This window comes from Halichoerus grypus, chromosome 13 (assembly GCF_964656455.1).
Source record: "Halichoerus grypus chromosome 13, mHalGry1.hap1.1, whole genome shotgun sequence".
In the NCBI taxonomy this organism is placed as follows: Eukaryota; Metazoa; Chordata; class Mammalia; order Carnivora; family Phocidae; genus Halichoerus; species Halichoerus grypus.
The window spans coordinates 88,524,044-88,550,397 of record NC_135724.1 but is presented as its reverse complement, the minus strand read 5'-3'; the positions used below and the strand labels follow the sequence as shown (position 1 = coordinate 88,550,397).

General features: G+C 44.3%; 2 protein-coding genes across 2 annotated transcripts; both read left to right on the top strand.

Annotated features, from left to right (window-relative positions):
* The first annotated feature begins 656 nt into the window (after window positions 1–656).
* On the top strand, window positions 657–23,151 carry VPS33A (VPS33A core subunit of CORVET and HOPS complexes). The gene is made up of 13 exons (XM_036085036.2): window positions 657–819; window positions 2,241–2,306; window positions 2,753–2,880; window positions 3,824–4,010; window positions 10,348–10,464; window positions 11,401–11,575; window positions 12,391–12,584; window positions 13,920–14,046; window positions 14,932–14,999; window positions 15,561–15,698; window positions 17,855–17,992; window positions 19,647–19,815; window positions 20,610–23,151. Exons 1-13 carry the CDS (start codon window positions 718–720, stop codon window positions 20,789–20,791), a joined length of 1,791 nt encoding a protein of 596 aa, XP_035940929.1. The 5' UTR covers window positions 657–717; the 3' UTR covers window positions 20,792–23,151.
* A 2,840-nt stretch (window positions 23,152–25,991) lies between these two features.
* On the top strand, window positions 25,992–26,126 carry LOC144379819 (uncharacterized). Its single transcript, XM_078060131.1, has one exon. The coding sequence runs from the start codon at window positions 25,992–25,994 to the stop codon at window positions 26,124–26,126; it is 135 nt and encodes a 44-aa protein (XP_077916257.1).
* Window positions 26,127–26,354: the final 228 nt, after the last annotated feature.

The following is a 26,354-nucleotide window of genomic DNA, read 5'->3' as shown; positions in this document are numbered from 1 at the left end:
ATTGAAAGGAGCCATCCACTCGAAGACCCAACATTTTCAAGCCTCTTTCACATCCCAAATAGTCAATTTCTACCCTCAAAGTATTGAAACGCACATATCCTCCTAAAACAATAGTTATTAAGCAATTAAGTTCCAGGCACCTTTCTGAGCTTTTAATGTGAAACAAGATGTAAATTCCATCTTTTTGATCCTCACAACTCACAAGGTAACATACGAATTTTACTGATGCAGTGGGAACTGGATTCCACGTGGGACAGTATTTGTGTGAAATACCAGGCAGTGGAAGTTTACCAGGAAGAGCTAAAGAGACGTCACATGACAGATTCCCTCAGCCGCGGTCCTTTTTTGTAAAGTTTAGCCTACAAACTAAGAGAGCAAAGCGAAGGGCTTTCTGATTGCTACAAAAGATTTCCATTATAGCGGGTATGCTTGCTGCTAAGAAGAAAGAGTAGGGTCCAGTCCCCGTCTCTCAACTCAATTCTCCGCGCCCAACGACTCCTGGACTGAGGGAGGGTCCGGATGGGGCCGGGCGTCTTGGGGGAGTGGCGGAACCGACGGGGAAGAAGGAAACCGCGGGGGCTAGGGCCGGGAAAGACAGCAGACGTCGGCCCATTCCAGTTTCCGGGTTTGCGTGCTGTCAGCCGCCTCGGTCACGTGACCGCGCCGCCACGTGACCGCGCCCGTGGGCTTAGCCGGGAAAGGGGGCGGTGGGGCAAGATGGCGGCGCACCTGTCCTACGGACGAGTGAACCTGAACGTGCTGCGCGAGGCGGTGCGTCGCGAGCTGCGCGAGTTCCTGGACAAGTGCGCGGGAAGCAAGGTGAGGGACGGGAGGCGGCGACAGTGCTCTCCAGCCGCCAGTCCGGCCTGGTCTAATCCGGTGCCTGACCGCCTGAGCTCCAGGTGTACGAGGTCCCGAGGAGGGGAACAAGTGGGACCAGTGAGGCGGGGAGAGGGACCTGACGATGGGTCCGGAGGCCCACAGCCCACAGAGTCGGCGTGGCATAGCAATTGTTTTGTTGCAGCAGAGTAAGCCACTGTGGTATCGCAGTCCCTCGTGAACCACCTATGTCAGGTGCCCTTCAGATCCAGAGGGGCAGGTCTGGTGCCCCCTGAGACCCGGACGCGTGGGGCGGGTCCGGCCCAAGGACGTAGATGGTCCATGCATTACAGCGATCATGGTGTCGTTGCATATCGAACCATCGAAAGTCTCTGAAGCTCCAACATCTTACAATCTGCTGCTCACACGGATTATGAAAGAAGTTTAGAGTTATTTGAGGTTTTAACGTGACCATTCTGAGGATTGTTTCTCCTGTTAGACGTTTACCACCACTCAGCTCACAACTGAGTGAGAAATTGTAGATCAGAGACTTGATAGGATTTCTTCCAAGCGGTGTCACCTTTCTCCTCTCCCCTTAGGATTTATCAGGCCCCCTTAAGTAATTGGCAGTACAGCTCTGAAAAGAAAACGAAAACTGGGGAATCTCAAGAATCAGTAGTAGAAAGGATAGAACCCCAGGAGACAGAGTGGGTACTAGCAGCCATGAGAGAAAAAAAAGCAAGCTAAGTCCTAGGTGCCCAGTTCAGGCTCAAGAAATGATACTGAAATCTGAATTAGATCATGGATTGGATCAATGTCAGTATCCTGGATGTAATATTGTACTCTGGTTTTGCAAAATGTTACCATTGGGGGAAACTGGGCAGAGCATACAAGGGCTCTCTGTATTATTTCTTACAAATAAATGTTAACCAACACTTATCTCAGTAAAAATTTCAGTTAAAAAAGAGAACGGAGCACCTGGGTGGCTCAGTCAATTAAGCGTCAGACTCTTGATTTCTGCTCAGGTCATGATCTCAGGGTCATGGGATCGGGCTCCGTGTTGGGCTCCAAGTTGGGCTCCGCACTCAGCACGGCGTCTGCTTGAGATTCTCTCTCTCCTTCTCCCTCTGCCCCCCTTCGCTCCGTGCACTCACTCACACTCTCTCTCTTTCTCTCTCTCTCTCTCCCAAATAAATCTTTAAACAAAAAAAACCCAAAAAATCAACAGTAGCATCACTTGTCCAGATGTTGGTTTTTCTTTAGACCTATAAGATAAGAATGTGGTTAGAGCCAATTAAAATTTTTGTTAATTCAGAGTTTGAAGCAAATATTCCTACTACGTATGACTGCTGTTTTCTGTGGGTGTTGTTGAAATTCCTGACATTAACCATAACGAGAGTATTTCTCCTCTCCTCCTACAGGCAATAGTTTGGGACGAGTACCTCACAGGACCATTTGGCCTGATTGCACAATATTCATTACTGAAGGTAAATGAGCTATTTGGGTTTTGTTCAGGCATTAATAATTCTAAACTTCAGCAATAATAGGATTTTACATTTTCTCCCGAGTAATTGGCAAAGCTCTTTGGTCTTTATAGATGGTGATACTAATGCATGTCTAACATTCTTTATACAGTGGTCCATTGGCCAGTGATTTTATGCTGATCCTAGTTCTAGGGAAATTACTAGCCTTGTATTATGTGACCATTACTTAGTGTCACTGACAATTCCTTGTGTGAGTCATTTGAATTCAGGTGCAGTAGCAGTGACTTAATCCTGAAACTTTGTCCTTTATACATCTGGCTTTGGGGAAACTAAATTTTGCTAATCAAGTAATAATGTCATTTGGCTGGGAGTGTTAATGATGTCTGAATCTGGATAGGATAGGTGAAGTTCAGGGTTTTTGTTAACCTTTTGTGTATGTGTTTTCCTAGGAACATGAAGTGGAAAAAATGTTCACACTTAAAGGAAGTCGTTTGCCCGCAGCTGATGTCAAGAATATTATCTTCTTTGTCAGACCCAGGCTAGAACTGATGGATATAATTGCCGAAAATGTGCTCAGGTATCTCTCAGAGCTTATGTTTGGTCCAAAAGAGGTTGGTCCTTCTCATGGTTTTAACGTCCTGAGCCTCTTACTGCAATTCCTCATCTTGCCAGTGCATGAAAAGGTGGTCTTTTAGAAAACAGGGCAGGCGTGAAAGAACATAAGAGGGCAGATGGGAAACTCGTGAAGTTGTTCAAACAGTTGGAGAAGGGGGGCAACATATAACCCCATTTTCAGGACAGCTAAAATTGAGACCTATATCAATAGAAAGGACTCTGATTACAAAACCAAAACCCCTAATGGTTATTTTTCAATACTCTCAATATAGTGTGCTTGAATTTCATAAGCAAAATAAGTATGAGCTGATTAAAATTTAATATAGCATCCAATCTGTAGAGGAAGTTCTCAGCCCCATCTGCACTCTGTGGTACAGTTGATTGATATGGCCCTTAAGATCTTAAAAGCATATGGGCTATTTTGGGAAGTCCACTGTCAAGGAGACTAGACGTGGGAGGCAAGAGTGATCTTTCATTTTCCTGTAAGATTGTGTCACTGCATCGGTGGGGTTAAAGAGTCATTTGTTTTCAGTAAGACACAGATATCCTGTTTCAATAAACCTGAGAGCTTTAAAGCCCCATAAACGGTTTAAGAGAAAGCTAGAAAATGCATCACGAAACACTGGCTGTGAATCAATGCCTCTTTCCTTTTTTTTTTTTTTTTTCAGAGTTCTCTGCTCTTCTTTTTTTTTTTTTTGCCTCTTTCCTGTCACGGAAAAAGAGAGCAAAGGAGCAACTATATAACAGTTGGAATCTGGAAGTCAATACGTGTATGTTTATCCGACCAGCATTTATTTAGTGCGTGCTGTGTGCGAGGCCGCGGGCCAGGCGCTGGGAATAAAATAAGTGAAATAGGCTATGACTCGTAGGTGCTTGTAATCTAACAAATGTTACTTCATTTGCAGTGAAGACAGACGTGGTCCAACAAGAGATTTCCACATTTTGTTTGTGCCGCGACGTAGTTTACTGTGCGAACAGCGGTTGAAGGATCTGGGTGTTCTGGGATCCTTTATTCATAGGGAGGAGTACAGCCTCGACCTCATTCCATTTGATGGGGATCTCTTATCCATGGAATCGGAGGGTGCATTCAAAGTAAGTTTGACATTCTCCTTTTTAATGTCAGACTTTGATTTTTGTCGTATTTGTGAGCATGACAGTGTCAGCGATCCTGTTTTCGTTTGCATTTCTGTGATTGCCGTGAAGCTGAGCCTCTTTCCATATGCTTATTGACATTTAAGATTTTTCTCTTCAGCACATCTTCCCCTTGTTCTTTTTTGTTGCCCATTCTTTCTTTTTAAGGAATTCTTTGTATATTCTGGACACGAGTCACTGTAGGTTATAGAAGCGGCAAGTACGTTCTCCCAATCTGTGATTTGTCTTTTCATTATGATATCTTTTATCCTGTAGACATTTCCCATCATAAAGTGCTTTATTTTTGTAATAGCTTTATTGAGACATAATTCACATGCCATAAAATTTACCCTTTTACAGTGTGCGGTTCACTAGTTTCCAGTGTATTCAGAGTTTTGCGACTATTGCCACTGTCTCATTGTGGAACATTTTTCTCCTTTTAGAAAGAAACGCTCTGCCCATTAGCAGTCACCCCCTCTCTCCCTCCACGGCTCCTGGCAGTCACTAGCCTGTTGCCATCTGTATGGAGTTGCCTATTCTGGAGATTTCTTATCAATGAAATTATGTAACACGTGGTCTTTTGTGTCTGGCCTCTTTCTTAGCATCATGTTCTCAACGCTCATCCACGTTGTAGCAGATTATCAGTCCTTCATTCCTTTTTATTGTCAAACAGTATTCCGTTGTAATAATAGCCCACATTTTGTTTATCATTCATCTTTAGTGGACAGATGATGGTTTTCCCCTGCCGGCGATCATGATGCTGCGAACATTCTTACAAGGTTTTGTATGTACATGTGTTTTCATTTCTCTTACATATACCTCGAAGTAGAATTGCTGGGTCATACGGTAAAACTCTGTGTTTTCCACAGTGACCGCACCATTTTCTGCTCCCACCAGAGAAAGTTAAGGGTTCCAATCTTACAATCTCACGAACACATTGTTATCTGTCTTCTTGAAGTTTGCCATCCTGGAGAGTGTGAAGCATTATCTCATTGTGGTTTTGATTTGCATTTCCATAGTGACCAATGATGTGCTTCTTGGCCATTTGTATGTCTTCCTTTAAAGAAATGTCTATTCTGATGTGTGGTGCATTTGTTAAAGTGGGGTAGTTTATCTTTTCATTAGAAGAGTTGTAAGAATTCTGGAATGTTCTGGATGCAAGTTCTTTATTGGATACATGATTTGCAAATATTTTATCCCATTCTGTGAGTTTTTTTCACTTGGTAAAAGTGAAACACAAATTTTTTTTTTTCAACCCAGAATTTTTCATTTTACAGTTCAGTTTAACTGTTTTTCCCTCTTGTTGCTTTTGCTTTTGGTGTCGCATCTAAGAAATCATTGCCAACCCAGAGTAATGGATTGACCCTTATGTTTTCTTCAAACAATTTTATGGTTTCAATCTTACATTTAGGTCTTTGAGCTATTTTAAGTTCACCTTCATCTGATGTGAGGTGGGGATCCAGCTTCGTTCATTTGCATGTGGCTGTCCATTTGTTCCAGCACCATTCGCTGGAAGGCGGTACTTTCCTCATTGAATTTGTCTTGGTGCCCTTGTTGAAAATCCGTCGTCCATAAATGTAAATGTTTATTTCTGATGTCGCAATTCTATTCCATTAATCAATATGCCTGTCCTTATGCCACCACCCTACTCTCTCAATTACTGTGGTTTTGTAGTAAGCTTTGACACTGAGAGGTAGGAGTCTTCCAAGTTAAAGTAGTTAAATATATCACTTTTATTCTTTTAGTTTGTGCTTTTCGAGTATTATTAAATCCCTCTACACCCTGAAGACATAGGAAATCTTATATTTTCCTTCGAAAGTCTTGGAAGTTTTGCTTTTTAAGAAAAAAAAAAGGTCAGGTCTTTAGCTTGAATTGTGTATTTGTGTGGAGTGTGTGGTGTGAGGTAGAGGCTCATTTAATTTTTTCCAGATGGGTAGCCAGTTGTTCCAGCCCTGGTTTTCTCCACTGCTTATTTTCCACATGTGTTTATAGCAAATGTGCACGCCTTTGTTCTCCAGAGCTAAGAGTTTTCTTGCAAATGTAAATTTATGTATTTGCTTTATTTACCATCTTTATTTCAAAGAACACTTTCTCTCATAAGAATATTACTTTATCTTTAATAAAATGATTTGAAAGTGTTTTTTGGTTTTTTTAAGATTTTTTATTTATTTATTTTTTGACAGAGAGACAGAGAGGGAACACAAGTGGGGGGAGTATAAGAGGGAGAAGCAGGCTTCCTGGGCTCGATCCCAGGACCCTGGGATCATGACCTGAGCCGAAGGCAGACGCTTAACGACTGAGCAACCCAGATGCCCTTGAAAGTTTTTGAGAACCTTATCCTTGCACAATTATTTCTTTGAGTAAGAAAGGGTACAGAGTGAAAAGTAAGCCTCCCAGTGCTCAAACTGCCAATTCCCTGTCAGAAGCAATCACTATTACTAATTCTTTTTTTGATGCTTTATGTAGCTACAGCTCATAATATATATAAAATACCCTCCCCAGGGCACCTGGGTGGCTCAGTTGGTTAAGCGACTGCCTTCGGCTCAGGTCATGATCCTGGAGTCCCGGGATCGAGTCCCACAACAGGCTCCCTGCTCGGCAGGGAGTCTGCTTCTCCCTCTGACCCTCCCCTCCTCATGCTCTCTCTCTCTCATTCTCTCTCTCTCTCTCTCAAATAAATAAATAAAATCTTAAAAAAAAAAAAATACCCTCCCCACTTTATACAAATGGTGGCATATACCATATAAGTTTGGTATCTTGCTTTATTCTCTTAATAATATTATCTCAAGATCATTTTCTACCATATGTGAAAATGCTTCTGTATTTTTGTTTGAAGCTGCATACTGTTGCATTGTTTGGAGCTACCATAATTTATTAAACCAGTCCCCTTCTGTAGGATGTGTCAGCGTTTCTCATCTTGTGCTGTTGGAGGTGGTGAATAACCCTGTACGTAGGTCACTGTGCATGTGGGCCCTGTAACTGTAGACTGTTCTTTACTCTCTTTTGACATTTGTCTTTGGACTTTGCTTATGGTAGTTTTTGCCATGCGTGTTTTTCAGTGCACTCACATTTGTCCGTATTTTCTTCCTTGATTCATGGGCTTGTGATGGAGACTAGAACTTTTGAGAACCTCTGGTATTGTACAAAAAAATTATTTGAAATGTTTTCTTCCCCAGGATGTTGTTAACAGTGATCACCGCCTTAAAAGGGTTAACTTGAGGCAGTAGATCTCAGTGGCACCACTGACTAATTTGAATAACGAAGGCTCTTTTTCCGCCATGTTCCCTACTGGTTTGCTTATACGCTGAATCTCATCCAAAGATGGTATAGACTACCCCCCCCGCCAACATTTAAATGAAAAATTTCAGACATACACAGAAGTTGAGAGTTTGACAGGGAACACCCATATACCCATCACCTAGATTCTGGAATTACCATTTTGCTATATCTGTTTCATCGTATAGCTGTAATGGTATGCCCACATGTCATTAATTCACGTCTCTGTAATTAATGTGAATTGGTAGCAGCTGAGGAAAACTTGTCCCGGCATGACAGACCCTGTCCAGAGGAGAGATTTCCTGTTTGTTTTTCTGATGATTTGCAAAAAAAGGACAGAATTATTTTCTGCTGGGAATCTCAAGCTCTTGGTTTTGTATGTTCACTTCAGATTCTGTTTAGAAATCAGAGATTTTGCCTGGGTGGTAAAGCTGAGAATTCCACCTAGTGCGAAATTCAGCCCCAATTTCTGATGGAGTTGACGTAATTTTACATATTTATGTGATTTTAAACAATGAGCACAATTTAGTGATTTTTGGAATCAGAAGGCACATGTAGATCTTTCTATGCTTTGGGGATGTGGTTAGGATCTTCTCCATCATTGTTCTGTATAAAATGTGGGAATCAGAGTTCACCCTGTTGAATGCTCAGTAACGGTGATTAATGTATCACAGCCTTCATACGTACACATAAAAACAGTGTATATTAACCTGTTTCCTTTATAGAAACTGTTGGCTATTCTATTGTGTAGGCATGTGGGATTTGGAGGTCAAAAAGTATTTAAATGTTAATAGTATTACCATTTGTCCCTCCCAAAATGTCCTCCTGGCTTAAAATTCCACAAGTGCACAATAGAGTTGGGATATTAACACAAATTATCACTCCACCGACACTTACATTAGAGCAAAAAATTCAAGATTAATATCTGTTTTTAACTTTTAAATCTTTTTTAAAAGATAGCCTTATAAAAGGAATGTCTGGGGTGCCTGGATGGCTCCTTCGGTTGAGCATCCAACTCTTGATTTCAGCTCAGGTCATGATCTAAGGGTCATGAGATCGAGTCCCATGTCAGGCTCCATGCTCAGTGGGGAGTCTGCTGGAGATTCTCTCTCTTCCTCTCCCTCTGCCCCTCCTCCCACACTCGCTCACTTTCTCTCTCTCTAAAATAAAAATAAGTAAATCTTAAAAAAAAAAAAGGAATGTCTATAGTAATACAACTTTTTAAATTAAAAATAATATGAATGCTGGGGCACCTTGCTGGCTCAGTCTGTAGAGCATGGGACTCTTGATCTCTCGGGGTTGTGGGTTTGAGTCCCATGTCGGGTATAGAGATTACTTAAAAACAGAATCTTAAAGGAGCACCTGGCTGGCTCAGTCGGTTAAGTGTCTGCCTTCGGCTCAGGTGGTGATCTTGAGGTCCTGGGATTGAGCCCCACGTCAGGTTTCCTGCTCAGCGGGGGTCTGATTCTCCCTCTTCCTCTGCCCTCCCCCCCACTCATTCGTGCTCTCTCTCTCTCTCAAATAAATAAATAAAATCTTACATAATAATAATAATATGAATGCTATTTGGAGAGATGTTCCCTAATATTTTTTTTCTTGAATTTTTATCTTAACTTCTGCTCCAATCAGGAGTTTTAAGTAATTTTGCCAGAAAGTGTGTCTTCAGACATTTTTTTTTCACCTTTCCTATTCAGTGAAATATTAAAATACCCCAGACTTGGAAGAGCCATCATCCGGCAGGGCTTCCAGTGGTGACCAGATACTCCTCACAGTGTCTTCGGGGGACAGCCCTCCTTCCTCCCAGGGGCGGAGTGCTCGAGTGCTCCACTCTGTCTTCCCTAATCCCTTTGGTATCCTTTCCCTCTTGGCTTTGGAGACTAGACACGTTGGGTGGGTGGGTGGAGAGCAGGTGTCTGGTGCGATATACCATTTTGACTTATTATTTCTTTTTGTGGGGAGGCAGAGGGAGAGGGAGAGAAAGAATCTTAAGCAGGCTCCACACCCATCACAGAGCCTAATGTGGGGCTCGATCTCACAACCCTGAGATCATGACCTGAGCCAAAATCCAGAGTCAGACGCTTAACCGACTGAGCCACCCAGGCGCCTCATGTACCATTTGACTTATGAGGAGATAATGATTGTGAACAATATACAAACAATTCCAAATAATAAAAGCTACCATTTATTAAGCACTTACTATATGTTTCAAGTGCTGGGATTTAATGTTTTACATGCATTTTCTTCATTTACTCCTTACACCATGTGGAATGTACTCCCTTCTACAGATGAGTAAATTGAGGCACACAGAGGTTATGTAACTGGCCTAGGGAGCAGCTGGTAAGTGGCACAAAGGGGCTCAGATCAGGGCGACCTGAGTCAGTGTCAGAACTGAGCATTTCCCCTCTCGCTTCCCAACTGGCTTTGTGTGTATTTTGTTGGCCTTGACGAAATATACCTTATATATTTTATAAAGTAAAGTGTATTTTCTGAAAATGAGATCAGATTCCAAATTTCGTTCAGCTACCCCTTTTCACTCCTCAACATGTTAGGACCTTTGTTATCAGCATATATGAAAATCTCATGTTGTGAAAACTGCTAAGTATTCTGTTGTGTGGTCCTCTGGCACAAAGAATGTGTGCCTTTGTGGGTATTAGCAGGTGGCCTTCCCAGAGTGCCCTCCCAAAGTCTGCACTCCCCACAGGGAGCCAGAGAACCCATTCTCATTGTCCGTCTTTGTTAATCAGTTTACTTGAGAGTCGAGAAATAAGAAGAATTGGTGTGGTTGGTGAACACTTTTCTTCCAGAAGGCTCTGCCAGGTACTTCCACAGCTGGATCCCAGTAGCACAGCTGTTGGCCTTGTGTTCTTGACTGCCAAGTAGCAGCCTGACGAAACGGTCTTGTGTCCCCAGCTTTCCAGGCAAAGTGGGAAATAAGGGGAAAGTCCCAGGGCCAGGCAGAGGCAGGTACCCAGCAAGCACCCAGTGACTGGGGCCTAACAGTAACCATCCTTTCTCCCCACAGGAGTGCTACCTGGAGAGTGACCAGACGAGCCTCTACCACGCAGCCAAGGGGCTCATGACCCTGCAGGCTCTGTATGGGACAATCCCCCAGATCTTTGGGAAAGGAGAGTGTGCCAGGGTAAGAAATGGTGCATGTTTCTGGGGTGAAGGAAGGGGTGCCCTGGTACCCAAAAGGGGAGCAATAGGAAGCTATTTACAATCCTATTTATGTGTGAATTCACCTAATTGCTGAAATGTACTTGTAACCCCAAATCGATACTTGCAGTGTGTGTGGACATGTCAAGAGTGGCAAAAAATTTGAGCTGCCCGCTGTGCGCGTTTCCAGCTGATGTCCAGTACAGCGATGCTCTGCCTTCTTGTTTGGGCTCTCAGGTGGTAAACAGGTGTCCTTTCTGCCACTATGTAGGGCCATGCACTACCTAACAGCATGTTTTTTGCATTTTTGCGCTTTCTCTTGGTGATTTCACTGTTTCACATGGCCCCAAGGGTGGTCCTGAAGCACTGCCCGTGTCCCTGAGCTCAGGAAGGTTGTGATGGGCCTTACCGAGAGAATACCGTGTTGCCTCAGCTTCCCTCAGGCGTGAGTGATGGTGCTGTTGGCAGTGAGTTCATTGTGGGTCAATCAACAAGCTATAGGAAATCAAGTGTCTTTAAATAGAAACACACGTAAAACAAGGTTACACACTGATTAGTTGATAAAAACCTTGTGACCAGAGGCTCGCAGAAACCTAACCTTGTATCTGCCCTACAGCAGTGGCTCAGGACTCGCCGGGTCCGTGCTCGTGGCCACTTTACAGGAGTCCCTCGAATAACGCGAACAGACTGCATCCGCGTTCTCATGCCTCGAAGAGCAGTGGCCGCCATCAGCGCACATGCGTGGTGGGAGTGGCTGGCCAACACAGACGCTCTTCTCTGACTGCTTGCTTCTGATCAGTCTCACCCTTCTACAGTTTCTCCTTTTTAAATTTTTTGATTGTCTTTCTGTTTTTAGCTACATTTTAAACTCTGCTACTTCCCAGAAAAGTCCCACCTGATCTAATGTTTTTTTTTCCAGCAAGTGGCCAATATGATGATCAGGATGAAGAGAGAGTTTACAGGAAGCCAAAATTCAATATTTCCTGTTTTTGATAATCTCTTGTTGCTCGATCGAAATGTGGACTTATTAACGCCTCTCGCCACTCAGCTTACATATGAAGGACTCATTGATGAAATTTATGGCATTCAGAACAGTAAGTAAAGTGACATCTGTGTTTCCTGAAAGGTCCTTGGATAGAAATCTCCAAAAGGTCTTTTTTTTTTTTTTTTTTTAGGAGATGCTTTCTCAAATTAGAGGATATTTGAGAAAATACAATACTGACTTTTGGCTTTCAGACACCAGATTAAACAAAATCCAAGCAAAAACTGCTGTTGTCAGTCCCACGACAACAGCTAAGCCGGATGCTTAGTGTGCAGGCGTCTGCTTGTCCCCGTGAGCAGTGGCCCTGGGTTAATGCAGGTGGCACTGCAGTTTGGAGAATGCAGACCCTCATGGCTGGCGGTTGTTGGGAAAGCTTGTTGGAGAGGTGGCATTTGCACTGGGTTTGGGGAGGGGTAGGCGTAGAGGGCCACAGCGAGTGGCAGGCCTCATCAGAGACACAGGGACGCTGCTGTGGACATTGCAGTGGGGCGTATCCAGGGAAGGGCCGACACTCGAGGTTGGAGACACAAGATGGAAGATGGGGGAGGCCTCCTAGCGTTTAGGTGTGACAGATCATTAGGTCAAAGTTCACAAACATGTTGGTTTGGTTTTGGCCCACACCATGCTTGTTTATTTCTGTCAGCATTTAAAATTTCAGAAATGTTTAATAATAGTCCTGGCGTATTTCTTTATGATCAAAGCGTACTTTGATCGTGGAAAAATCAAAACCTTAGTATTATATGCCATTGTTTCCTAAAGCTGGCTTACTTCTCTCCTGAGTTGGAAAATTCTGTTTTGTGCCCGGCACTTTGATCCGTTCTTCCAGTAAAGGCACACAGGTGCTTGCTCCCTTCCACTGTCGTTCAGGTTATGTGAAATTACCTCCGGAGAAATTTGCACCGAAGAAGCAGGGCGATGCTGGGAAGGATCTCCCCACGGAAGCAAAGAAGCTTCAGCTGAATTCTGCAGAGGAGCTCTATGCTGAGATCCGAGACAAAAACTTCAACGCGGTGGGCTCCGTGCTTAGCAAGAAAGCAAAGGTGATCTCCGCAGCGTTTGAGGTGAGGCGCTTTGGCTGTGTCGTGCTGCAGCTCTGGGTCACAGGCTAGACTGCCCCCCCCCCCCCCCAGGAGAGGAAGAGCCTCGGGGCTTCGGTGCAGGTGCACATTTCTCTCCTAACGTGCAGGGTTTCTTTTGGAACTTGTTCCCAGGCCCCATGACAGAAGGTGTAAGTTGGCTCCTTTTTCTGCAGGGTGGCAGGAGCAGTGTTTGCAGTTTACAGGCTTTCGTCAGAAATACTTGTTTTACCTTTTCCTTTTTCGTTATTTCCTACCTCACTCAAGAGGAAGCCGGCTGTACTATAAATAAAAGATCCTCTAGAATAGAACTTGCGGTTTTGGGTGAAAGCTCTAAGTTTAGGCGCTTCATTATCACCTCCTGCCTCCTCTTGCCCGGATGCTTGTTTACTCTTGGGTGAGCTCATTTTGGAAACAGGAAAATTCAGTAAGATGATAAACTCTGAATATTTAGACTTTGGAAACGTAAACTGGGAGAATTTTTGAAAACGAATGTTGCACCGAGTATGTATTTCTAGATTTCATCTTTCTGAGGGATTATATTCATTCATTGATTTTCACATTTCTGAAGTTACATTTGGTTTACATGATTCAGTTTTGCAAAAAAAAAAAAAAAAATCCCATCACTAAGCAAGGTTCACTTTGTGGACAATATTCAAGATTGAGATTCAGCAGTAAGAATGCGTTTTTTTTTTTTTTATTATAGAGGACACTTTTTGCTGTTTACATTTCCCTCTTAACATGATGTTTTTGTTTTTTATTCAGAAGTATTTGTGGGTAACCTAATAGTGCCCCCACAAATACTCAGATGCCCCCAAATACTAATCACGATAGGAACCCCGGGCATAGGAGGAGAAAACCTCATATATTTGCTCTCTGAAGAACTAACACAGTAATCAGGCACCATGAACTCATCTTCTCTGTTTTTCTTGTAATGGCGGAGCTGGGTTTGGCCTGATTTATTTGTATTCCATTCTTTTTTCTACTTTGATATAAATTATACATCCTGTGAGCAACACACAGAGCAGAGCACTTAAAAATAAAATACCTTCGGGGCACCTGGGTGGCTCAGTCAGTTGAGCGTCTGCCTTCGGCTCAGATCGTGGTCCCGGAGTTCCGGGATCGAACCCTGCGTTGGGCTCCCGGCTCATTGGGGAGCCTGCTTCTCCCTCTCCCTCTGCCCCTCTGCCCTGCTCGTGCTCACTCTCGCTCTTTCTCAAATAAATAATATCTTGAAAAAGAAGCAGAATAATTCTAAAAATAAATTAATAAATAAAATATCTTCCCTGCTTGATGGATCTGCCATTTCCCCCATTTCAGGAAAGGCACAATGCTAAGACGGTTGGGGAGATCAAGCAGTTTGTTTCCCAGCTGCCCCACATGCAGGCAGCAAGAGGCTCACTTGCAAACCACACCTCGATTGCTGAGTTAATCAAAGATGTCACCAGTGAGTATCCTTTGGAGTGATGATTTTCATCAGGGCTGACTTGCATGCATACTCTGATGCCAGGGTCACGGGCACCATGATACCTCCTTGGGAAAGACAGCTCTATTTGAACATTGTTTGTCATTCTGTGTTAATTAAGTGCATGCATGTTCATAGTTAAATGTGTTTCATTTGTGGTTAACTCACTTTTTCCCCGTTATTAATATAATCCTAAGACAAGATATTTGGAATAGTGATAAGAGAAAAAAAAACTCTTCTGTAAGTTTGCCACCATAATGAGGCTCTTTTTTATCTAGTTTTTCCCCTCTTATTAAGGGTTCATCAGAGCAATGTGATGTTTCTGCTTTTGTTTTTGTTTTTCCCTTGAAAACTTCCTGCAGAATTGGTAGAGAGATCATATGTTGAGTATTTTGAAAGAGCTCAGAAGATGTGTATTAAATCAAAGACGAATTTATTCATAAAACATGGGTGCCGTGTATTATGAAGTCTACTTTGAATCTGAAGTAAAACATGGTGTTGGAAAATCAGTCCTTTGTTTTCCTGTTAATAGGAAGCAGTTAAAATGGGGTTGAATTTGATGATGATAGTGAAGTGCTAGGGAGATTAGCTTTCCCTGGTATGAAGGCTAAATTCTTGGGATCTGTGTTGAGTCCTAAGGACAGCAAAGGGGTACAGTGGCCAGCTGCATGTCGATGTAATTTAGGAGCACAGGGTTGTAGGGTTTTCCATGTTTTAGAAGATTGTTTTCAGATGACAGTTTGAGCCTTTTGCTTGCTTGCGTTTTTGTGCGTCTTGTTTCTTAATTATCTTCTGTGTAGAAAAGCACACTGCTCAAATCAACATTTATTTAATTTCTAAGTTGCAAATTTGCTAATTACATTTTAGCTTCTGAAGACTTCTTTGATAAACTCACAGTGGAGCAGGAGTTTATGTCTGGAATAGACACCGATAAGGTATGTGAACAGTAAAACTAGCAAATCACTGGTGATTTGTCAAACGTCAGATTATAGCTAGAAAAGCAACCGTGTTGATTCCCATGCCTTGCCGAGGCATTTTTAAGAGCAAGTGCAAAATGTGGAAGTCCAGATTTCTCCAAGTCATGGGTAGTTAGCATTGCTCTCCAGCCCCTGAAACCAACCATCTTTAAGGCCTGTCGTAGATAAATGAAGATACTTGCTTTCTGAGGGAACTGCTCATATAATTCCTGTAAATATCCACCTCTATTAATACATTTAAAATTATGCAATTTCTGGAAATTCCTATTTTCTAGAAAATCTATTTCCCAAGAAAGTTCCTATTACTTTGCGGCCAATAAATTGCTTCTATTATTGAGATAGACATGGTCACAGGTGCCCCAGACATTCAAGAACCTCTCAGAAGGCTGTCTGCTGTGTTCAGACAGGCGGTTGCATTGTCTGAGTGTGTCCCCCACTTTGAAAAATAATCGTAAATACCAAGTTTGTTAGGCCCCCAAACTGGATGCTGGGATACATACCTGTATATTTTGTTTCCAGGTCAATAGTTACATTGAAGACTGTATTGCCCAAAAGCACCCGCTGATCAAGGTGTTAAGGTTGGTTTGCCTCCAGTCCGTGTGCAATAGTGGACTCAAACAAAAAGTTCTGGATTATTACAAAAGAGAAATTCTCCAGGTCAGTAGATTTCAAATTACTAATTTACCAAAGGAGAAAACATCTTTTAAAAAAAGTACAGCTTAAAGCTCCTATTTTGGTGTATTGTTTCCACTGTCTTTTAAATTTTTTTAACACCTAGAGGGGGTTGTCCTTGGTATCCATCACTGTTTACTGTGTTTGCATAATAATAGTTAATGTTTATTGAGCATTTACTATGTACCAGGCTCTAGTGAAAGAGCTTTAATGTATTCTTTTGTTTAATCCTCACTACAGCCCTGTGAATTAGAGACTGTTACCATCCCTATTTTATGGATGAAAAAACTGAGGCACAAGGTCGTTTTGTAACTTGCCCCTGGTCACCTGGCTAGTGAGTGGCAGATCCAGTGCCCAAACCCAGGGAACTGGGGTCTGGTGCCCTTGCTCTTAACCAGATTGCATTTGATGGAGGAAGGGACCTTTTTGCAGATTTTCTGATGATAATCCCTTAGCAGACGTACATAAATTAAGCTTGTTTTACTTCATGATTAGGAAAAGGCCACCATTATTTAAAAAATTCTCTCCTCTGTTGAAAATGTCTCAGGTAGTATTTACTTGCTACCACCAGCCATAGTTAAGTACATTGTTATTAAAACTAAATGCTCAAATTTTTTTTTTGGTATTTTAAAAAAATTACGTAGGTAACACATGCATTCTCATCGTATAAGATTCAAATAAGGCGAAGCATCTGGAGCAACATGTGATCCTTCCTGCACCTCACTCACACCCCCATCGCCCTCCCCAAATAGGACCAATGGCAACAGTTTGGTCTGCTTCCAGACTCCCTTGTTTGCATTTACAGACAAAGAATATTCACACTCACAGACTGTGGGGTAAGACTGGCTGGATACATGTCCCCAGCTCTGTTACTAAGTAGCTGGGTGACGTTGGGCAAGTTATTTAAACTTCTCTGTAAAATGGAGATAGTAATACCACCTAGCACGCAGGGTTAGAATAAAGAGACTGAGTTAATGCACGTGTGACAGGCTTGCAACAGAACACTGCCCCCCCCCCCGAAAGTGTTATGTAAGTGTTGGCTATTACTATTATTATTTACTGTATCTTTTTATTTATTTTTTTAAAGATTTTTAAATATTTATTTGAGAGAGAGAGAGCACAAGCAGGGGGAGCGGCAGGCAGAGGAAAAGGGAGAAAAAGGCTCCCTGAGGAGCAGGGAGCCCGATGCGGGGCCCGATCCTAGGACCCCAGGATCATGACCCGAGCCGAAGGCAGTTGCCCAACCAGCTGAGCCACCTAGGAGCCCCTACTGTATCTTTTTAAAAATAGAAATAAAATCCTACTGTATAAAGTATTCTATTACTATACTTTTTGTCCTTAAGAATATATCCAGGGGCGCCTGGGTGGTGTAGCCGGTTGAGCATCCAGCTCTTGGTTTCAGCTCAGGGTGTGATCTCAGGTTCGTGAGATGGAGCCCCACGTGGGGCTCCATCCTCAGTGGGGAGTCTGCTTGAGATGCTCCCTCTCCCTCTGCCGCTTCCCCTGCTCGCGTGCACACACACATACCCTCTCTCTCTTTCAGATAAATACTTAAAAAAAAAAAAAGAATATATCCAGATCTTTCTTATCGGAATGTATAGATCTGCCTCATTCTTTTTTTTTAAGTATCAAATTATATCCCATATAAAATATATATTAATTTATTTGATGCTCACTTAAGTTGGGTCCATAAATTCTGACTTTAAAGTAAAAACTGTAGGGGAGCCTGGCTGGCTCAGTCTGTTAAGCAGCTGTCTTCGGCTCAGGTCATGATCCCGGGGTCCTGGAATTGAGCCCCACATCGGGCTTCTTGCTCAGGGGGGAGCCTGCTTCTCCCTCTGCCTCTGCCTCTCCCCCTGCTTGTGCTCTCTCTCTCTGACAAATAAATAAATAAAATCTTTAAAAAAAAAAATAAAGTAAAAACTGTAAATCAGTCTTTGAAGCAGTGAGCTGGGTTAGTTGTAATGGGCAGGCAGGTCTCATCCTCCACGCTGCCCCTGTGCCCCTAGACAGTCCTTCCGTGGATTTGGGTAACATGCCCTACAGTACCTACTAAATCCATTTGTTGGAAGTGCTCTTTTTAGAAAGTGGCAGAAACTCTTTTCCTGATCTGACATCAATCCGAACGCCTTGTCTTGCAGACATACGGCTATGAGCACATATTGACCTTGTACAACCTAGAGAAGGCTGGCCTGCTGAAACCACAGACAGGGGGCAGAAACAATTACCCAACAATCCGGAAAACACTACGCCTCTGGATGGATGATGTGAACGAACAGGTGAGACACACCCCTCCACTTCAACTCAGTTTACCTACTGGTTAACGGTTTATCGTGGCCACCTAGGCTACTTGATTTATACATCCACCTTGCCCTTTCTAGAATGGTTTTCTAATGTTTTTTAGAAAGTAATGCATTCACGTATCATATCTGCCAGAATCCCAGCAGGGAACAAAGGGCGCTCTGATGCCGGGGAGTTTGAGGGGAGTTTCTTAAGATGTGGGCAGGGTGGGAGCCGGCAAAAGGCCTGCAGTGGGGATTCCTTACCAGCCTGGGCCCGAGGGCAAGGAGAGGGAACTGTTGCAGAAACCTGTTCCAGAACTTGAAGAGAAGAGCTGTGTGGAGAGGCCATCTGACAAGGCGAGGATGAGAGGCCTCTGGTGGAGAGACACAGCCAGTCTCCAGCAGTGTCACAGAGAGGAAGCTGGGGCTGTAAACCCCTGACCTCACATGCTGCCCACTCTCCAGGTTCCATCTCGTGCCTCCCATTGGCCAAACCCAAAGAGGGCGTGGGAGCACATTGGCGTAGAGCCTACAGGTTCGCCTCCTGGACACTGAGCACGGGGAGGGGGGCGGGGGTGGTGGTGAAGAATCTGGAAAATGTCCAGCACGTGTGGTAAAAATGTCGGCCATACAAAAATAAGGCAAACAGTGAAAAGTCAGGTTCCCTCCACATCTCAGCATGGTTTTCCCTCAGAAGGAACCACTGTAACCAGTTTTTTTAATCTATCCCTCCAGGAAGATTCTGTGAATCTACAGACCTTTTAACATAAATGATGCATATTTTATACCATTGACTTCCAAAGTAGAGTGTACTTTGCCTTACATTTATTGTTGAGTCCAGTTTTTCTAAATTTCTTTTTCTTATTTTCTTTTTTAGACTTTCATAGGAACTTTATCAGGCTGCCTCCTGCAACAAAAGCTAATAATTAAAAAATCTCCTCCACCAGTGGCAAAATCGGATTATCTTCCCCCCAGGGGTGGGATATAGATACTCTTAATTTCTATGTTGTACAGGGTAAACAGTATACTAGTTCTCTTCCCTGTTCTGACCTGCCTCTCCCCTCCACCCTAACCACCACTTAATACTATATCTTGAAGATCCCTCTGTGATCTACCTCATTCTTTTTTGTAAGTTTTTTTTTTAATTGCTACATAGTGGTTTTGCAGATAAACCTTAAATTATGATTAACAGATTTCTCTTGATAGAAATTCAGGTTGTTTCCAGTCTTTTGCTAGAACAGACGGAGTTGCGGCTAATACATCTGGGCTTTGGTCTATTCTGGTGGACAAGCCCCTCTGTAGGAGAAATGCCTGGAAGTAGAATGACTGAGTTCAAGGGATACGCACGTTGTTGCTCAGCTAGAGAGTGCCGGGTTTCCCTCCAAGAAGTTTCTTGCCAAAGCAAATAACAGCATTTCATGGTCAGTACCTAGAGATGCTTTGAGTGGCTTTTGCAAGATCTGAGTTGAAAGCGAACCTCAGGCAGCTAAGAATCAGGCCAAGCTGGGGTGGATCGGAGCAGGACGTTGCTGGAGTTTGTGTTTCTGCCTTCAAAGCCAAATCACATAATTGTGGGTTACCCAGAAGGCCGCTGTTCAGTGGCTCTACGTCTCTGTATCTACACACTTTTTCCCCTTTAATTATTTAACAGAATCCCACGGACATATCGTATGTGTACAGTGGTTATGCCCCTCTCAGCGTGCGGCTGGCGCAGCTGCTCTCGCGGCCTGGCTGGCGCAGTATCGAGGAAGTTCTCCGCATACTCCCAGGGCCCCACTTTGAAGAACGGCAGCCGTTGCCCACGGGACTGCAAAAGAAACGTAAGTCAGTGGCCAGGATCTATAGCAGTTACACACTGCTGCTGTGGTTTTCGTGGACTGTGCAGTTGCTTTGTAAAGTACATTTGTAAGGTACGCAGGACTCAGAGTCCCGTACACCTCTTTTGTTATTTGCCAATGTGTAGTGTAAGCACTAGAACCCATCATTCCCTCAGGAGTAGCAGCTTTCAACCTCTGAGTTGAGATCAAAATCATGTTCCTGAGTTTCAAAGGAACTCTTTGTACCAAGACACAGTTAACTTTTTTTTTCTTATATATGATGCCATGTTTGTTTGTTTTTAAGATTTATTTATTTATTTTAGAGAGAGTGAGAGTGAGCAGGGGGAGGGGCAGAGGGAGAGGGAGAATCTCAAGCAGACTCCCCACTGGGCTCAGAACCCAGCTCAGGGCTCGATCCCAGGACCCTGAGATCATGACCTGAACTGAAGGCAGACACTTAACTGACTGAGCCACCCAGGCGCCCCAGTGATGCGGGTTTTTTTTTTAAAGATTTATTTATTTTTAGAGAGAGAGAGAGAGAGAGGAAGAGAGCACACGTTCGAGAGTGAGTGGTGGGAGGGGCAGAGGGAAAGAATCTACAAGCAGACTCCTCGCTGAGCGCGGAGCCCAACGCCTGGGCTCGAACCCACGATCCATGAGATCGTAACCTGAGCTGAAACCAAGAGTTGGATGCCCAACCAACTGAGCCACCCACGTGCCCCCATGATGTAGTTTTTTAAGACATGGGAGGAGAAGCACCCATAATAATTCTTAATTCTGAAATGTTTCCCTTTTAGGTCAACCAGGAGAAAACCGAGTCACTCTGATATTTTTCCTTGGGGGCGTAACCTTTGCTGAAATCGCGGCCTTGCGATTTCTCTCCCAGCTGGAAGACGGAGGTACAGAATACGTCATTGCCACCACTAAGCTAATGAATGGGGCCAGCTGGATAGAGTCTCTAATGGAAAAACCTTTCTAGGCTGATCAAAGTCGACTTGAATGAACTGCAAAATAAACTGCTCCTTTGGAGAAGCTGCCAAAAGGAAGTGAAACCCCACGGAAGAGTAACAGAAGAATACAGAATTTACTTTGGGGGTCAGCGTCTTCAATTACACTGTTTTCTCCTTTCTGCTTCTCTTTTGTGTTTCTAATTTCTTGAAGAAAAAAGAGTAGAAGAGAATCCACCTGGCTAACAGAAACACCAGTTGTTAATGTTCTAAGCTCAGGGTCTTCCTTAGAGACCTCTGGCAACGTATTAAGGATGGTGGGGATGGATAATCTTATACAGCTGCACAAATGAGGTCAGTTCTTAAAATAGGAAGGCAGAGACTGATGGGTAAAAATGAAAAGTGGGAAGTCTCACCCCTAATAAACAATGCTTTCTTGAAGGCACATCATGCCTGGGGCAGTGGCTGGGTGTTGGGGCAAGAGCTGGTCCTGTCACTGAGTTGAGATTTCTTTTTCCTGCAGAGTATGGCACATTATATTTGGTGTCCTCAGCCTCTGTCTTAGGTGATCACTAAGGCAAGTGTTGATTCCTTCTGCTTTCAATTCCTCTGCTTCTATAAAGCAAGAGGGGTGGAGGGACTTCTTTCTCCAAATCAAAGTTCATCTGACCAGCTAAATTTCCATGGGTCTCATACTTATCAAGGGCTTTTTACATTGAGGAACGTGAGGATTGGGGAGCAGCTTCCTGAGAATTTTCTTAAACACTATTCAAAGACACTTTCTGAGCATACGTGCTGTTCACTCCACGACGTTTCCGTGGCAGATGCCTCCACTGAGGCGTCGGTTTTCTTCCCCACCCATCATGGGCCCCAGCACCAGCTGGTCCCACCGTGAACAGCAATGACACTTGCTTCCTCAGCATTTGGGACACCACCTCCACAGTAACTGTCGCATGTACTTCTCCACACTCAGCCTCTTGCATTGGTTTTGCTTGGAAACATACCGCTCCATTGCAGTCCCTGGTCCGGTGACCTCAGCCTTCTCTGGGACAGCTCGTCGATGGTCTTGGAGTCCAGCAGTCGCAGCTGCTCCTGCAGGAGACGGTTAGCCTGTGGGGCAGAGGAGCAGGGTATTGGTCCAGAGTCTGGAAACCTGCGTGTGTTCCCTACCTCCCTCCTGCTCCATCCTAATATCTGGAAGTTAAATCCAAGAAGGGGACCAAATGGATGGCTTCGTAGCCCTTGCCCAAGTCTCCCCTTTGTTGGGGGATCAAGGTCAGCATCCCTCCTCAGGGGAGGTGTGGCCTCTGTTGTTTATCAGTAACCACACGTTTTATTCTCATTTTGTTTCGTGAGTGAATTTCTGGTAGCGCATTGCATGCTATGAGTGAAAGAGAAATTCTACAATCAAAAAAAGCGTTCTTTAAGAGTGAGGAGTAGAAGAGGTCGTATTTAAGAGATCTGCTTCTCATGCATTCAATTTGGCCTTGACATTCAGTATTTGGAAAACGGTCTTTAAAAAAACTATGCCTATTTTAGAAAATCCTTTTTCAAATACTTGTTATCCCAGGGAGATTAGTTTATACCTTCCAGCCCCAGCTGTTGTCAGCCTCAGCCGCCTAGAGAATGAAATCCACCTTGTCCCTCAAATGTTTTTGGCTCATGGGATTCAATTCAAGTCTGGTCAGGTCTCCTTGGCTGGGGTTTTTGTCCTATGAACAGATACTCGGTTGTGTCTCATGTGTCTACATTCACTTGGGAATTTATACTTGCTTGCTCAGAGCATAGTTAGGTCAGCTCCTAAAATGCATTTAGCAGAAGACTTAAAAACATCAATTGCTTCATTTGTATGCAAATAGAAAGTGGTGGATAATTATATATTATACGCCTTTGTGTAAATTCACTTAATACTTGAAGCAGCCTTTGTCTCGAAGGAGTATGCCCTTACTGAGAAAGGGTATGTGAATGGTACATTTATTCCTAGAGAGGGCAGATTGTTTACATCATGTCTGGACTTTTGTTTAGTTAGGTAGACAGTTCTGCCACACCGGCAACTCCATAAAAAAGAAGTCTATGTAGATAAAGAAGTCTACATAGGCGCTGTTCTGTGTCTTACTATACACTTTTGAATTTAGCCAACAGAGAAGTATTTGAATTGTAGTTTAACTGTAGAGCAAGAGAATACAGGCATACCGAGAGATATTGTGGCTTTGGTTCCAGACCACCCCGATAAAGTGAATGTTGCAATAAAGCGAGTCAAATGCATGTTTTGGTTTCCCAGTGCATATAAAAATTATGTTTACACTATCCTGTAGTCTCTTAAGTGTGCAATAGCATTGTGTCTAAAAAAATGTATATTCCTTAATTAAAGAATATGGCTAAAAAATGCTAACCATCACCTGAGCTTTCAGTGAATTATAATCACTGATCACAGACCACCGTAATGAATATAATAATAATGGAAAAGTTTGAGATACGAGAATTACCAAAATGTGACAAAGTAAGCAAACGCTGTTGGGAAAACAGCGCTGACAGACTTGTTCAACACAGGGTTGCCACAAACCTTTAATCTGTAAAAACCGCACTATCTGCAAAGTGCAGTAAGATGAGGTGTGTCTATAATGGTTAAAAGGAGGAATATTAAAAGTAGCACATTTAATTCTTAAAGAGCACTGGGAAGGGATTGGGCACTCTAGCTCTGCCCTCACTAGAAATGGATTACAGTTAACCGTGACATGCTGGTCCTTCTCTTGTTCTCAGTTGTACGTTAAAGATTGGCCTGTCGGAAGTGTTTGTGTTCAGCAGAAATTCAAGAAGAAATACTTTAAAAAAAAAAAACTACCAAATGAACTGAGTGTCTAAAGCAGCTAGGAAGAGGGACTGTGGTAAGGATGGCAAGGCGTAGAAATGCAGCATCATGTAGAGTGAATCATGGAGAGACTGAATTGTACTCTAAAGCCAGATGTGTTATACAGTCATAGGCTTACTGACCTGCTACAGAAAATAGAGAATGCCTTTTTGTCAAAGGCAAATAATGTAAACTTTCTCAGTTGCTCTTACTTCCAAATGAACACCTGTGAATTTTAAGCCACATAATGTTTCTTAGCTTCAGTTACTGTGTGGTAACTAGAGCCTGCAGAGGCTGGAATACCTAACTGCCCTGAGACATCCATTTGAAGGACGTGGGAGTGGAAGCCGACCAAACTGAGCCTCTCTTCATCTGTTGCTCTGGGGTGGGGTGAGGGTATAAATCTTAGGCATACTTTCTTTCCTGTGACTAGGCAGGACATAGAAGCCCTTCAGATGACCAGTTCTCTGGGGGAGCAATTACTACTCACTGGCTTCCTGAGCAGCTTGATAATGTTCTGCTCCTGTTTTCAGCAGGGCTGCGGCCGGGGCAGTGATTTGATAATAACGGACCCTGATTAAATTAAGGAGCCATTTGCTTCTGGATGATGATGTTGATAAAAAAGGGTTGATGTCCACACTCCCTGCTATTTTAAAGGTCAGGAAAAAAAAAAAAAAACCCAAAACAAAAAAACCCAGTCTTTAATCACAAACTACAACAAAAAGCAAAATAATCAGAAACAACATAAAGTTTGTGCTTTTTCTTCATTGTTACATCTGGGAAAGGGTCTGTTCTTTATTTGCTGAAATCCTAACTGGCTCTTTTTGCATCACTCTTGGAAGTTGAAATTGGAAATGGGCTCATTGGGAAGGTGACTATACAGTGTATCTCTTAACTGCTAAACTCTGTCAGAATCAAGCACTTAGGAGCTCTTGGTTCTCTAAGCTCCTGTTTCTCACATACATACATGCATGCTCACACTTACATGTTTTTTAAGATAACAGCCCGTGCTGTAGTTGGACAGTCATAAGTGAAAGTCTTTGTATAATGGTTCTTCTAGTCTGAGACTCAGAGTAGGATGGGGCTCCTCAATGTGAGCTTGTTAGAAAAGGATTTGGACTGTATCCCACCCGCAGTGTTGAGAAAAGCAAGACAAGAAGGGGCATGAAAAATCCCCTAGTGTACCACTTGCTCAGCCCCTCTGAGTCAGGTGCTTTGCAGGCATCCTTAGAGCCTGTGGGCTGTGGTGGTAAAACAGGCAGGGTTGCCAGTGCCCCGCCTGGCCTGGGAGGGCTGTGCGCAGCTCCCTGATTGCTCAGGGACCACGTGGAGACTGTGATTGGTCTCTAGACCACACCTAGTTGGTGAGTGCAGCTGCTGCCTGAATATCCCACAGCTCTGCCTAGATCGCTGGAGTACGCACAAGCCTACCTTCAGACACCAGACCGGGAGAGGAACCGGGGAGCTGCTGCAGCAGAGGAGTCGTAGAAACTTAGCTGAGTGAGTGAAATGGGGAGAGAAGGAAGCTAGTGGCTGGCCCTGAGGGAAGTTGCTGGACAGGACAGCAATGGAGAGAAAGCTGGTTTGTGATTGTTGCCTTGAGATTCCGTCTGTGGTTGGAAGATAGCAGGACTGGAGCAGGTGCACAGGAGCACAGTGGGGAAAGAGAGAAGCCCAGAATCAAATTGATGCCCACCTCTTGGCACTCCTGCAATACTGGCTTCCCACAAGGGCAAGCGTGCTGGACCATAAAGCAAACATTTTCAAACTCTGCATGTTGTCAAGCCTTGGGGTCCAGGGAATTGCAGAGGGGCTTCAGTGAGGGCCTGCTGTCTTCTCCCACCCGAATGGGTCTCTCCTCTTCCCTTCCCAGGCAGCACCGACAGCTGGGGCTGCAGCTTGAGTGATGGGAAAAGAAAGCCTTACTCCACCAGGCCATTAGCAGCACTCACAGCATTAAAAATGCAGGAGGTGGATGGGAGGAGAGAGGGCCAGGGAGGAAGACTAATGCAGCAGCTGAGGCTGGGAAGAGACAGGCTTCTCTCTCCTCAGAACCAGATCCAGATTAGGAGCCAAAGAATGAGGGGAACTTTTGGTTTAAAAGACTTCTATGGTGTAAATGCAAAGAGGGCGTCCAGCTGGTTGTTAGGGAGAAAATCAGTACTTTGGGCTTCCTCAGCCTTAGGACAGCGTGTTTACTCTTTTGAGGGCCAGGACCTAGCCTAGCTTCCTGTGTCCACATTGCCTACAGCACTCCTGGCTCAGCACCGCTGGCTTGGTGGCCAGTGTTGGGGGGGTGGGCTTCCGGGGGACCGTCCTCTTTGCGCGCTCAGGGACTCCCCAGTGCTCTGCCCCGCAGGTCCTCGGGCCTCCCGCGCACGACGATGCCGGCCTCGTCCACCATCCACGTGCTGCAGCTGCTGCGAGAGCTGCTGGCCTTCGTGCTCCTCAGCTACACCGTGCTCATCGGGGCGCTGCTGCTGGCCGGCTGGACCACCTACTTCCTGGTGCTGAAGTGACAGCGCCCGCAGCCCCGCCCCCCGCCGCGCCCGCCTCGTGCCCACCCCCAGCCGCCAGGCCCACGGCGCGCTGCTCCGCCCCCGCGCCGGACGCGCTCCACTCGCTGACGGAAGAACCCTGCGCCTCGCGCCCGGGCTAGGGCTGCCTCTCGAGGCACGGCCACGCCCGGGTTGGAGTCCAAGCTCCCCTCGCGACGGCCGACTCCGCTCCGCCCGCTCCTCGCCCTC

Excerpts from the sequence above, each read along its gene's own strand:
- LOC144379819 (XM_078060131.1), top strand. The coding sequence starts at position 25,992 with ATGCCGGCCTCGTCCACCATCCACGTGCTGCAGCTGCTGCGAGAGCTG.
- VPS33A (XM_036085036.2), top strand. The coding sequence starts at position 718 with ATGGCGGCGCACCTGTCCTACGGACGAGTGAACCTGAACGTGCTGCGC. Across the intron at positions 2,881-3,823 it reads ATTGCCGAAAATGTGCTCAG|TGAAGACAGACGTGGTCCAA; the intron begins GTATCTCTCAGA and ends CTTCATTTGCAG. Across the intron at positions 12,585-13,919 it reads TGATCTCCGCAGCGTTTGAG|GAAAGGCACAATGCTAAGAC; the intron begins GTGAGGCGCTTT and ends CCCCCATTTCAG.